The following is a 14932-nucleotide window of genomic DNA, read 5'->3' as shown; positions in this document are numbered from 1 at the left end:
TGTCTGTTATGAGCTTCTCTAGGAGTGACTCATAATAATCATAACAACAGTCTTTCTGTTAATGAAATAAAACCTTTGACTGTGAAGCTTTTATTTTTATTTTATTCTTCATAATGCACCATTTTGGACATTTTTTTTCAGAAGTCTGGAATGTAGATCAGGTTGAATTTAATGATGATGAAGCATGAAAATAGTGGAAATAACTTAGTATTATGCTCAGTGATGGCAAACAATTATATACTGAGACTGTCACGGATTAACCTCTTATCCCCATGAAAGAGACCTGCCATCAAACTATAAAGAATTAAATAACACAAATTTTACATAGTTTAAGAACACTACAAATAGAAGGGAGTTCTTTCTTGCCCCTGTCACGCTCCAAATAAAATTGAATTGAAAATGAAATTGAATAGTGTCTTACTTTAATTTTCATCCAAGAAATTGTGGAAGCAGTGACATAATTTTGTCACGGTCCTTTTGGTCAAGTTTGTGACACAATACTGACTCAACAAATGATATGTTGGAATGGCTCCCAACAGGGGATCTGTCTTTGGTCCGATGGCCATGTGAGGATGTTGTTGACACGCTTCATGAACTTCACAAAAACGTCACCATGTTCATCTGCAGTATTGTGTAGTACAAACTACAACGAACTAACACACCAGTTTCCAGCCTTCTATCACTATTGGAACAGAAGTTATGGGCCTCCAAAAATGCCAAAAAATGAAATGCGAAATTCTAATGTGTCAAAAAGGGGTGTGGCACTTGAAATTCAAATGGACGTCACGGGAAAACTGTTTGAGATATTGAAACTTCAGATTCCTTTGTTTGGTAACATAAGGCATATTTTCACCGCTTTTCAGCAAAATCTGAGAGGTGTCATGTACATGGGTGGCTGAGATGGCATGGAATGACCCATGTCTGTCTTTGTTCTTGTCATTTTAGGGTGTACTTGATGACAAAGATTGTTTGGTCAACATGCCAGAGAACACCGAGTGTCAATATTGCAATTACAATAAGAAGGCAGTGTAGAAATTATGGTAAACATGAGTGGACAGTAGGGGTGTGACGAGATTAAAGTCGACGATATTTCTCGTTGCGTTAAAAATCCGTCTCGCAAGATTTGTGAGCTATACATAGCTGAGGTTTTACAGACAGCTGTTACTGACTGGGAGCTTAAAAAACCCAACCACGGCATCGCTTATTGTTAACGACAATGCACGTAATATGGACGTGGCCGTGCCCGACTTGGGATTGAAATCGCACATCTGTTTTGCGCACACTATAAATCTTGCAACCCAAGCTGGCCTCGGTGTTCCCCGCGTCGCTCGTTTACTCGGGCAGGTGAGACGTGTGACTGCTTTTTTTCATCGTAGTTCAGCGGCTACCGCGGTGAAAATGTCCAAGCAGAAACGGCTACAATTACCATCACACAAGTTAATCACGGGCACGTTGGATATGCTGGCTCGTTACCTTGAGTAGCAAGCTGCCATAGCAGCATCACCAGCCCAGAGATAAGACAAAACTCCCGAAGCATTGATACACTTGACAGCTGCGATGTCAGAGATGCTGAAGATGCTGTAGTTGCAGCATGTTGTTCATGACATACTTGGTCGGGCTCCGTTTGCACTATTTGCACTCTGTATTGACAAAGTAGAACTTTGATTTGGTTTTGCACATATTTACACTTGGAAAAAAGAAAATATTTTATTTTATTTTAACTTTTATAAATGTTAGTTTTAGTTTAAATTTGTGAAAGAAGAAGTTTATTAAAAGATCATGCTTACATCATGCATGTAAAGAGTTATAATAAAATATTTAAAAATGCATGTGCAACTCTGTTAAATTAAAGTCTGTTGGTCCAGTCATATATTTTCTCATTGTAGTTTTCTTAAAATCTCGTCTCGTCTCGTGAGCGGAGTGTATCGTCACACCCCTAGTGGACAGTGAAAATACTTCACATTATTTCTATTCATTTTGTTGGCAACACGTAACAATACAAATTAAAAATGAAATGTAACGGAAATATAATTGTGATAATGAACATGAATAAATATTAAATGTGTAAAAAGGAGGGAAACTAGATCCTCCTCCATCACTCCACTCACTTCATGGCTCAAATCAACACTTGTGACCGGAAGCTTTTATTCCCTTTTACTGTCAACGGAGCTCAGTGACGTGAAGTCACGTCACGTTAACGTGGTCATTTACCCACAAAGCATAGCGTCGTGACGTTAAACACGCGGTTTCCAGGGGAGGACCAGATGAGTCAAATAAAAAAGGAGTTCAAATACAGAGGAGACAGCTTCACAAACAAAGTTATTCACTGAGGAGGATCAGCAACACCTGCTCGTTATTTCCGCTCGTTTCAATTAACGCCTCTTTTCGCGTTCGCGGACTCGAGTACTAGTTTGCGGGCACGCGCTTTCCGACGGAAACGAGTCGGTTCCATGGGACGTACTTTTGAGTACATTTCAGAGCAAGTACATATCACTTGTACTCGAGTTGATAGAGTACTTCTACTTTTTCAAGAATATTTTTAAACACTAGTATCTGTACTTCTACTTTTGTCTGGCTGTACTTGAGTATTTCTACTTTGTGTACATTGTGAATACAGGACTTTTACCTTCGGGTGAGATTTTTTAAACTGTGGTATAAAAATGACAGTTGGCGTTAACAACTGTCAACGTGGTGGAATTTGAACTAACTTGAACCGTTAGCTTGAACTTAAAATAAAGTAAAAGAGTGACATGCGGCAGAAACTCTTCAAAGACGGACTTAAATATACATGAAAGTATATTTATTAAAATTAAGTATTTAAAGTTGTACTCACTCAGTCCTACGGAAAAAAACGATGCTTTGTTTGGAGGATCTTTTCTGTTGCGCTAGCAAAACGTTAGAGTTGTGAGACTTCTCCGTGTCCATGGTAACAGCGCGACGTGATGACGTACGAACACGACGCCTTCACGGGCTCTCAGACAACGACCTTTACTAAACACGATACATCAGGAGCCGTTAACGGTTTAAAATACAGAAAGGACCGTTCTGGTTGACTGAAACAACAGTAGAATGGAAAGTGTTCAATATTAAATACATTTAAATATTAAAACATACAAAATACTTCACTTAAACCATAATATGTGAATAAATAAAAGACATATTTCAAACTCATTCCTGTTATTTCATCATTTATTTTCACAATTACATTAATTTTACTGGGTATTATTTTTAATTCACAATTAACATGTTTTACTCAAAATGCAAAAGTCCTTTTTTAATAAACCAGATATTAAGTTCATGATCACAAATTTAGTGAATATTTTTTATCCTGGAAGATGTTACAGCAACATATTTCAAACATCATATTCCTGTTATTTCATAATTTATTTTCATATTTACATTAATTTACTGGATATGATTTTTATTTCACAATTTATGTTTTTCCCATTGACACTGATCACTGATTTCTAAAACCCAGATATAATATATGTTTATGATTATATAGACAAAGAAAAGTATAGAAAGTATTGAATGTTTGGTGTTTTCTTCCTGGAAGATGTTACAGCAACGTAACAAAAGTCACAGGAATCATTTTAGGGAAATTCTTCACAACATTTTTTTTTTTTACCTTAGTGGCCTCCAGTCAAGTCTTATCTTTAATTATTTTTTTAAATCTTATTTTATCTTACAGTATCTGACCTTATCTTAATATATTCCATGTATAAAACTTTAGAAAATAATAACAAATGCCAGCTATAATTTCCCACAGCCCAAGCAGTTAAATTCAAATGTCCTGTTTTAATCAAACAACAGTTAGAAACCCAAAGATGTTAAGTTTATGACCATATATGACAGAGAAAAGCATAACACATTTATATGTGAGAAGCAGGAGCTGGGAAATCAACTCAAAGGATGAATTGGTTTCCAAAATGTGCCAGTTGTTGCAGCTCTATTTTCTGATGGAAGACGACGTCACACTTCACCATTACAACTCTGTCTTCCTCTTTGTCTTCACCTTCTCCTTGTGGAAGAATTTTCCATCCGGCTGCTTCTTCAAGCTCAGTTTGACGTCATTCAGCCCCCGGTCCTTCAGCCTCTGTTTGAGCTGAGACACAGAAACACCCACAGAGAGATATGACATTCTGCATTGTTATTCAGATTCTACTCGCTTTCTTTTATTCCCCCTAAGATGGAGGCCGATGGTTGCTTCCCCCTATTTCTGCTCTTGTAAATGTTCTGGCTTTTCTCTGACTACTGGATCATATTTGGATGTTTTGCATTTGTTGGCAGATCGTTACGTTTCTGTGTGTTGATTGTTCATCAGGTCTGCAGAGTGGCAACACTAGACCCTTTACTTCTGCACAAACAGTATTTGCAGAGCTTCCTACACAACGCTCAAGTCGTGTCAACTTTGACATTTGATGATATGCTTTTTAGATGTTATTAATCACGGCCTCAGTAAGCCTTCTCATGGTTCCTCCAGACCTCTTTCTGTCCTCCTCGCCCTGATTCTGGGCATTTTCTGTCGGTGCGACATGAAAGATCTGTAATTAAACTGTAATGCTGTCTGGGCGTCAGGCTGCTGCTGTAGCGTCTGCTGAATGAACAAGAGAAAAATACTAGAAATATACATGTTTACTGTTGTAATAAAATACAAATGTTTTCATAGTATGATACAAAAAGCTCTTTATTTACTTCCAAACTCTTTGGATGGTTTCTTGAACTGCATCAACTCTGGGGATCAATATGGTTTTTATGTCATGTGATTTTAATTTGCTTTAAAGGGTCGTCAGGTTTGGGGTTTTTTTTTACCTAAAAGTAGGAAACGTGATTTACCTGCTTCAAGATGCCCTCCATCACAGCGGGGTCATTCATATCCAGATCGGGGTTGTCGTTCTGCACTCTCAGTCTTATTATTCTTTTTATTGTAGCTGTAAAAAAGAAAATGATAAACTCTCATATAATGAATAGAATTTCATCCGTTTAAAGGATGACAGGGAAAATGTGGTCACAACAACACAAACACATCATCTATGGCGCGCTAACTGTCCTCACAATTCAGGGAAATGATCAACATCATGACTCTTCACTTTTATTGTTCAAAACTTGATGTTTTCTATGTTTTTTGTTATTATTATTATTATTATTATTATTATTATTATTATTATAATTTGGGACGTTTGATGCTAAAGTAAACTTAAATCTGGTCTCACGTGGACTGTAGCAGATGAAGGGTCTCTTGATGTCGCAGGTTGAGGGGGACCACTTTCCACCGTGATTGAAGTCTGCATAAACACAAGTCTCATTTAGACTATAAGGATACGGGTCTTTCCAGAGCCTGAACGAGGAGATACTTCCATCGGACCACTTCCAGTCTTCTCTGAAAAGGCCGATCCAGACCTCTACGTCTGTGGGTAACAACTCATGTACCTTCTGGTTGTCTGTTGGGTTTCTCACACTGGCCAGGTCTGTGTAGTGTTCTCTGCAGTAGTTCTGGGCCTCAGTCCACGTCAGGCCGTTTTCAATGAGGATGAACGTCACATTCGGCTCTGGAAACAGACCACAGTGAAGGGCTGAGTAGAGGCAACATAACATACAGCCTCCCCTCCATGCCACAGCTGTGGAGGTATTCATGCCTTTCACATGTTGCACTAATAAGATTGTCATTTTAACAGCCGGAGTAAATGAAAACAACACACAGGTGAGGAGACATGAGGGCTGAACACTGATTGGTGGGAACAAAGGGAACAGAGCAAGGCTGACAGAATAAAATACACAGGTGATACAAAAGGTGTTACAGCGGCCGCATCCTCCGGAGGCTGGATTTGATTGATTGATTGATACTGTAGCGCCCTCGGGGGTACGGGAAGGCGCTACGTGACCAATTTCAGGGAAAAGAGGGCTGTCCACACCAAATTCACAGTCAAGAGTCTTTATTAAAGATTTGTACTGGGCTGCTGTCGGTGCCGCGGAGCTGGCCTGAGTGGGCTGAGACTGAGGTGGCGTCGTTGGACGAGAGCGGGGTTCGGCACACGGAAACGGGCAGTCATACGGTCCGGGGCTCGGTGGGAGGTGCGGCGGTCAGGCAGGCGGGGGTGGAAGCAGAGGCGGGTTGTCAGACGGTCCGGGGGTCGATCAGAGCGTGGGGTTCTCCTACAAAAAGGGGTCATACACAGGGCTTTTAATTCTCTCTTTCTCTCTCTCAACATCTCCTTAAGGCTCGGTTATGCTTGCGCGTAGTGATCATGCAACGGCAACGCAACGGCCACGCAGTTGCTTGGAGACCGTGATGGTTCTGCGTTGGGTTTACGTGTCGAAATGCAATTCAATGTTTTTTGTAAAGACTGACCGACCGACCGAGACTCTTGGCGTATATCGTCGTTAGCCTCGTTATAGCGTATTTGTTTACTTTCCGGCTTTAAACATCCACTATTTTTCAGAACTTGGTGTTTTATTTCTTTGTGCAAAAGCGACAAGGTGCAAACAATATGGTGCAAACAATCAAAGTAGCCTTTTAAAAGTTTAAATGGCGGTGTTTATGAGTGGAAACCAGCGGATGTAGTTAGAGGACCAATCACAGCCAATGCCGCTGCGTTGGTGCTGCGTTGGTGTTGCGTCGCCTCGACGCGCGTCTAGGATTTTTGGGAGGTGCACGTCAGGCCCTTGCGTTGGACGTAAGGGGGGTCCGCAAGGACGTAAGGGGTCCGCAAGCCCCCTTGCGTTGTGTCGACGCGGAAGCATAACTTGGGCTTTACTTGGGCATTACTCTCCACCCCAACGTGTTCTCTGTCGTCTCCTTTTATCATCTTCTGTCATCTTGCTGGGATTTCCTCCCAGCCGTGTTCCTCCGCGCAGGTGACTCTGATCGGTAATCGTAACTCCATATATGGTCCGCCGTCTGTTCACCTCGCTGTGCCTTGGAGGGATAGAGTGATGGTACAGACACACCAACTCCGGCAGCGACGGATACGGATGCAACGGACCGTCGAACGCACCGGCGTGTGGGCAGTTCTGTGTTCAAGTTGGATCAATTGGATAGACGTCCTGCGAAGTGGGCGGGACTTGAGTTTTGCTCTGCCGTTTCCAACATGGCGGCCGGGCCACAAACGATCTCATTTTACAGTTAAACTACACGCTAAAGCATGTTTCTGAAAACATTTGAGGCGGGAAATGTGTAGTGCAGTAACAGAATCTGGATTCATATTTGATCAACACTGCCTAGTTTGATAGTTTGAACGAAGTTTCTGGAGCCGGCGGCATTGCGTTGGACGGACGGCATTTGCATAAAGTTCAATCCATCGAACTTTATGCAAATTCACGTACGGCGACAGGGCCGCCAATTCGACGTGCCGTATCCATCATGCGGAGCTCCTGCTCTACATAGACAATGAATGGGATCCGTTGACTTGACGTCTGCTGCCGGAGTTGGTGTGGCTGTGTTCGAAATGCCATACTAACGTCCTACTCGTACTTAATTGTGACGTAAATTTGAGTACGTAGTGAGTTCACATACAATAGTATGTGAATTTGTGTACGCGAGAAATGCCCGGATGTATACTGCATTGGCAAGAATTTCTGAGTATACAGCGGACCTTGCTAAATCTACTCAACTTCCCCAAAATGCATTGCGGCTCGTCTGACTTCTGAAAAGTTTTGGATAATGGCGGACGACTGCGGTGATTCTGGCGACAGCCCGACACAAACCGCGTACACATGTAAGTAAACTGTAACACGATTTTTATGTTTCCAGCTGACTTTTAAATCGTATTGATAATGAACATTACTTTATTGTTGTTGGAATTGTACGTTAACGTTACGAATCGAAGGTCCTGCCAGCCGGCTATCTGACGGTAATTTACCATAGAGGTTAGCGAGTGTAACCGAAGCGGCAAATGTGCCGTTTTTACCGACGTTAACTAATAATATAGTGCTTATGTTAAACCGTGGTTATATATTTACTAACGGTGATTAATAACGCCGTGCACCGTTGTCCGTTAAAGGGAGGGATGCAGACACCGAGCGCCTCATTCAGTGGAGGGAACGATGAGGAGAAATTCACCGGCAGGAGGGATGGTGCACTAAGGCTTCACTTAAAAAATGTGGTGTTAAATGTGATAATTCTCATATGCAGGGCTTAAGTACTACTGGTGCATATTTAGCTACTCAATGATATAAGGTTGAACACCAGCGTATATAGATGGGAGATGTACTGCTTTCCTGAGATGTCTACCTGAAACGTTCTGTTTAACAGTTATTTTAGTCGGCAAGAAATCATCAATGAACTGTAACACTTTTCTACGTGCTGTTCTTCATATAGGATGTTTATTGAAGAACATTAGATGGAGGGAAGGTGGAGCCGGATGGACAAAGAAGAAGTGGGAGAACATGAAGCAGAAATACAAGGTGAGTTGGAAGCAGTTTAAAGTATTGAACTCTACAGCATAAAAGAAACCAGATGAAGTTGTCTTTCTTATAAATAATCAGGCAAAGGCATTGCTGGGTAATATAATAATAATAATAATAATAATTCCTTTATTTATATAGCACTTTTCACAGCACAGAGTCACAAAGTGCTTAACAAAACATGATAAAACCACACAGCAAAGTGCTTTCACAAAACATAATAAGACAACAGTATATACAAAGATGAAGAGCAGCCAAGAATAAAACAACGACAGGAATTAACTGCAGTTCAAAGGCCTGTCGAAACAGGTAGGTTTTTAACTGCGCCCTGAAAGTTTCAGACGACGCAGAGGCTCTCAAGTCTGCGGGAAGGGCGTTCCAGAGTCTGGAACGGAATATCTACAATTTGTTAAAACATCAGAGTCCATGAAGTTTTACTTATAAACTGCACTACTGATAAACACAAATAAAACCTCAACAATAATCATATTCCTGCAACACAGGGATCTGGACATTTGGAGCAGACACTGCAGCTACAAGCCTCTGAGGATATCCCAGGACTGCTGGAGTGGCTCGTTGACTTCGTCGCTGTCACCCCCATCACCACCATGGAACTATGGACATGGAACCCATCTGTTCTGTTAGTAAGCAGTGGACGAGGTTCTCCGTGGAACGCCTTGAAAGACAGAAGTCCTTCCTTAAATCCCCTTCCCGAAGTACAGTCCCATCGGGCGTACCTGCAGTACGGCCGTCTGGCACCAACCTGTAACAGAAAACATCAGATATTACATTTATTCTGAATGCTTTCCTATTCATTTGTTGATAAACTACTTATTTCTTTTTATCATACACGTATTGCAACCTGTAACATGGATTATTTGTCTAATAAATTATTCACTAATATCCCACTTGCTTGTACTTTATCACACCAAACTCATGCATGATACTATTAAAACCACTTATATTAGCCTACATGTAGCCTACATTTGTTTATGCATGCATATGCACATCTATTCATAATCAAATAATAAAGGAACGTATTTAAACCAGATAAGTCATATTACTTACTTCAGAGGGAAATCCAAATTCCATGGACTTGTGAATAATGTAGCTCCTCCGACGGGTAGCTCCTCCGTGGTGAAGGTTGCTGGTGTTCCGTGGTCAGAGGTATAATACAATCTATGAACGGACGATTAATGATCGATAAAAGCTGCTTAATAGTCGCGATCGATGGCGAGTGAAGAAGCTACTCAGGTAAGAGGAAGAAAGAGGGAAAGCGTGAGAGCGCGCATATATAATAAACTGTAGAAAACGTTTGACAATTGTAATTTGACTTAAAAAATATTTAGAAATATTAAATTAACTGTAATAATAATCATGCTTTATATTTTGATAAGTAATTAATATTAAACGGGAGCTAGAACCGCTAACGTAATCGATTCGGTTACGTGAGAGAAGATGAGGACGAGATGTCAATAAAGTTAAAAAAAAAAAAAAAATGTAGTATGAGATGTGTTTACTTCAGTGTGAACAGTCTGAGGGTAACAGCATACTCAAACGTTCATTTAGTAGGCAGTATGCAGTACATACACGTTGAGTATGTAGTAGGCAGTACGTTAGTATGGCATTTCGAACACAGCCCGTGTCTGTACCATAAGGTGACAACTGGTACATAAACATTATTTATTATGCTTCCCGGTTCCCTCCTCCTTACCTCTGTCCCGCGGGCGCCACAATACTCGAACCAAAATATAAAAACAAAGAGGCAAAGAGAAGCAGAGCAGGGGAACTTCCTGAGTTAACATTCTCACCTCTGACAGACATGCAGACTGAGAACCGCTTTATATCACAGTTGAGGTTGTACCAATCTCCACTAATAAGCATCACTGTGCAGTGTTCGTTCTTGTTCCGGTTGTCCGGTTCTCTCTGACCCCATCCTCTGAACTCAGCCTCCCCAGGTTTGTAGAAACTTGCGTCTGAATGAGACCAACTCCAGGTGGTTGAGGGAAGGTACAGTCCTATCCAGGCTGCCTGAAAGTAATATTTCATGGCGATACAAAGAATCAGAGCTGTCTGGTGAAACATATGGAGGGAAGTTTATCATAAAAATGCTTCACACTTCTACTGCCATTAGTTACTACGTGTGATCAGATAATAAAACGTTCAGACCGCTCGTCACTGAAATAACAAAACTCACCCTGCCCGATGTTGAGAAGACCGGGTTGTTTAAATCCACCGTGCTGTTCAGGATCTCCACATCCTCCCCGCTGCTGATGGTGGCCAGGTCGGTGTGTTTCTCTCTGCAGTAACTCTGTGCTTCAGTCATGGTCTTCAGCTCGTAAACAACATGGTACCCACGTTCAGCAGCTGATGAGATGGCACTCAGCCCTGCAGAGATCACATCTAATATCAATGACTTCACTCAATACAGGAAATAACCGTTGTACATTAAAGAAGGGGATGTGGCTCAGAGGTAGAGCGGGTCATCCCTCTAATCGGAAGATTGAACGGGTATCAGACTGAATGTTGTGTAAAGAAGACTAGAAAAGCTCTCTAGAAATGCAGGTCCAGGTCCATTTAATATTAGACATCTCATGCTGCCTTCACCTGGTTTCAGAATTATGGTAAATACGAGTTGCAGACTCTGAAATGGCACTTGAACGCCCCTCAAGTATAATGAGGAGTTGATACCCGAGTCCCAGAGTCGGTGGAGAAGAGGACTCAGTGATGATGGTGCGTCCTTCTCTAGTTTGAACTTGATACAGACCAACACTATTCATCCTTCTATCCATAACACCAATTCATCTCAACAACGAAGCACTTAAACGCCAGATTCTTGTAATTCCAACTTCAGAAGTTGGATCTTCTAGTAGAGCGTGAAGGCAGCGTGAACTAGCGTCACAATACACAATGTTAAAAATGTGGACCCAAAGAAGAGCATGTGAAACTCCTGCCTGACACGACGATGATGCTCAGAAGAACGGTCTCCATCCTCGTCTCCTCCAGGTTCCTCTGCTTCAGTCGGTGACTGGAGATTTAATATAAGCTCATGTAACCTGACTCTCAGAACAACTATTTGCTTATCAGGAAGATCTCTGCATTTGTTACGCCCTCCTGAATGGGCTGTTTGTAGGTTTTGCTCAGGAGATGGAGCTAAACACTGTCCTGCTGCACTGACTACTTTACTTGAGTATTTTTAATGTACTAACTACTCCACTACAATCATTTAATAACTTAAGTTACTGGCGGATTCAGATCAATGAGCTCATCATTCAACAAGCAAATGTTTACTTATGTAAAGTAATGGATATACAGCTGAAATATTTAGCTCAAAGTAATTAAATTCATCCCATGAAGACACAGTTTATATAATTACAACTGTGTTATGTTTTATTGTAAGTGATCATCAAGTTATGCATGCTTCACAGGGGATCAATACACACTTAAAAAGGCCGTATATGTGGACATTAAACATGAATTTGTGTTGTGAACCATTTATTTATTTATATTTATTAAATGTTTCTATTCACTAAAAAGGGGGAGTTGAACTGAAGTTACATCTATGTATATTTTTTTTACTTCTCATTATGCAAATACATAACTGTATTGCTGTTGGAATTACTGTTTATCCATTTTACAATTATTGCACAACTGTCTACCATAAATAATTAATATACACACACATTTTATATATATATATATATATATATATATATATATATATATATATATATATATATACATACATACTTTATTGATCCCAAGCTGGGAAATTTAAGTGTAGCAGCAGCATTACACACAGTAACAACACAGTAAGAATAAAAACAAAAAACACAATCAGTAAAGAAACAACATATAACAAGAGCAATATAAAAAATATAACAGTAGAATTAAAGTGCTAAGTGAAAAAAGAAAAAATCAGGTGCAGTGAACAGATAAACATATAACATATATATATATAAATATACAGCCAGATCTGTATTATATATGAGCCAATATTCACTGTTCTTGTTTTATTTGGTGGATTTCGTTAACATTTTATTTACGTTCGCTTACGTGGCAAAAGAAATGCAAGCAAAAACGCTTTGCTCTTGAACGCAACTCAGGTTGGTTTTCTCGTCAGCGTAGCTGGCAACGCATGCGCACATCATTCACTCCCGGACAGCAAACTACCGCAACAGAAAGCCGCCTGTACCGGGTTCTCTTTCTTTTCTTTGTCTGTGGTTTTTAATTTGCCGTCATCCGTGTTCATCTGCGGCTCGCTCCCGGGTGTCCTCGTGTTTGTCCATGCGCGTTCCCGTGTGCGTGACGCTGTTGGTTTGGCTGCTGAGCGATGCGGCGGCGCGCCACTTCACTGAGGCGGAGATGGCGGCTGTCAGGTAACGAGTACTGTGTACATCCTCTACTGCACTACAAGTACTAATACCACACTGTGTACATCCTCTACTGCACTACAAGTACTAATACCACACCGTGTACATCCTCTACTGCACTAAAAGTACTAATACCACACCGTGTACATCTTCTACTGCATTAAAAGTACTAATACCACACCGTGTACATCCTCTACTGCACTAAAAGTACTAACACCACACCGTGTACATCCTCTACTGCATTAAAAGTACTAATACCACACCGTGTACATCCTCTACTGCACTAAAAGTACTAACACCACCCCGTGTACATCCTCTACTGCACTACAAGTACTAACACCACACCGTGTACATCCTCTACTCCACTACAAGTACTAACACCACACCGTGTACATCCTCTACTGCACTACAAGTACTAATACAACACCGTGTACATCCTCTACTGCACTACAAGTACTAATACCACACCGTATACATCCTCTGCTGCACTACAAGTACTAATACCACACCGTGTACATCCTCTACTGCACTACAAGTACTAATACCACACCGTGTACATCCTCTACTGCACTACAAGTACTAATACCACACCGTGTACATCCTCTACTGCACTAAAAGTACTAACACCACACCGTGTACATCCTCTACTGCACTACAAGTACTAATACCACACCGTGTACATCCTCTACTCCACTACAAGTACTAACACCACACCGTGTACATCCTCTACTGCACTACAAGTACTAATACAACACCGTGTACATCCTCTACTGCACTACAAGTACTAATACCACACCGTATACATCCTCTGCTGCACTACAAGTACTAATACCACACCGTGTACATCCTCTACTGCACTAAAAGTACTAACACCACACCGTGTACATCCTCTACTGCACTACAAGTATTAACACCACACCGTGTACATCCTCTACTGCACTAAAAGTACTAATACCACACCGTGTACATCCTCTACTGCACTACAAGTACTAATACCACACCGTGTACATCCTCTACTGCACTACAAGTACTAATACCACACCGTGTACATCCTCTACTGCACTACAAGTACTAATACCACACCGCGTACATCCTCTACTGCACTAAATGTACTACTACCACACCGTGTACTTCCTCTACTGCACTAAAAGTACTAATACCACACTGTGTTTTTCCTAATGGAGTCTGGTGGCTTTGAAAGAAGCGATTTAACACATAACGTACCTCATTAAACATTTTAAACATTATGTGCCTCACATCTAACATTAGCTGCTAATGCTGCTAAAAGACATCTTACCTTTACGTGTTTCCCCAAATTCAACGCAGCGACATCAATAAGCTCGGCAGAGTTTACACTGATTGAATTATGACATCGTTGCCTTTGCCTTGTGTCTTTTTTATTGCATTTATATGCAAATACATGTTAAAGATGTATCCAGGATTTACATCCTAATTATCAGTCTCTGCCTCTTTTCACGTGATGCAGTTGATTGTTGTCTCGTCAAGTCAGTTTCTTTGTAGATCATTTTAAAAACAAAATAAATGCCTTGCTGATGGATGGGTACAAATGTAACTGATAACTTCAGTTCAAACTTCTACTAAGTATAAGCTCCTTTAGCTGCTGTCTGTTATGAGCTTCTCTAGGAGTGACTCATAATAATCATAACAACAGTCTTTCTGTTAATGAAATAAAACCTTTGACTATGAAGCTTTTATTTTTATTTTATTCTTCATAATGCACTATTTTGGACATTTTTTTCAGAAGTCTGGAATGTAGATCAGGTTGAATTTAGTGATGATGAAGCATGAAAATAGTGGAAATAACTTAGTATTATGCTCAGTGATGGCAAACAATTATATACTGAGACTGTCACGGATTAACCCCTTATCCCCATGAAAGAGACCCGCCATCAAACTTTTAAAGAACTAAATAACGAGAATGTTACATAGTTTAAGAACACTACAAATAGAAGGAAGTTCTTGCTTGCCCCTGTCACTCTCCAAATAAAATTGAATTGAAAATTAAATTGAATAGTGTCTTACTTTAATTTTCATCCAAGAAATTGTGGAAGCAGTGACATACTTTTGTCACGGTCCTTTTGGTCAAGTTTGTGACACAATACTGACACAACAAATGATATGTTGGAATGGCTCCC

General features: G+C 40.6%; 1 protein-coding gene and 1 long non-coding RNA gene across 2 annotated transcripts; one reads left to right on the top strand and one right to left on the bottom strand.

Annotated features, from left to right (window-relative positions):
- Window positions 1–3813: 3813 nt before the first annotated feature.
- LOC311017007 (C-type mannose receptor 2-like) lies at window positions 3814–11427 on the bottom strand. Its single transcript, XM_084015100.1, has 6 exons — window positions 11358–11427; window positions 10601–10791; window positions 10215–10434; window positions 5214–5549; window positions 4837–4931; window positions 3814–4105 (listed from the first exon to the last, which is right to left on the bottom strand). The coding sequence occupies exons 1-6, from the start codon at window positions 11392–11394 to the stop codon at window positions 3986–3988; spliced, it is 999 nt and encodes a 332-aa protein (XP_083871226.1). The 5' UTR covers window positions 11395–11427; the 3' UTR covers window positions 3814–3985.
- LOC311017010 lies at window positions 7019–9306 on the top strand. Its single transcript, XR_014597580.1, has 3 exons — window positions 7019–7715; window positions 8318–8403; window positions 8907–9306. It is a non-coding gene; the product is annotated as an uncharacterized lncRNA (long non-coding RNA).
- Window positions 11428–14932: the final 3505 nt, after the last annotated feature.

The sequence above is a fragment of the Eutrigla gurnardus genome (assembly GCF_963514095.1).
Source record: "Eutrigla gurnardus genome assembly, chromosome: 8".
Classification (NCBI taxonomy): domain Eukaryota; kingdom Metazoa; phylum Chordata; class Actinopteri; order Perciformes; family Triglidae; genus Eutrigla; species Eutrigla gurnardus.
The sequence above is the reverse complement of the archived record's forward strand: the minus strand, read 5'-3'. Positions and strand labels throughout refer to the sequence as shown.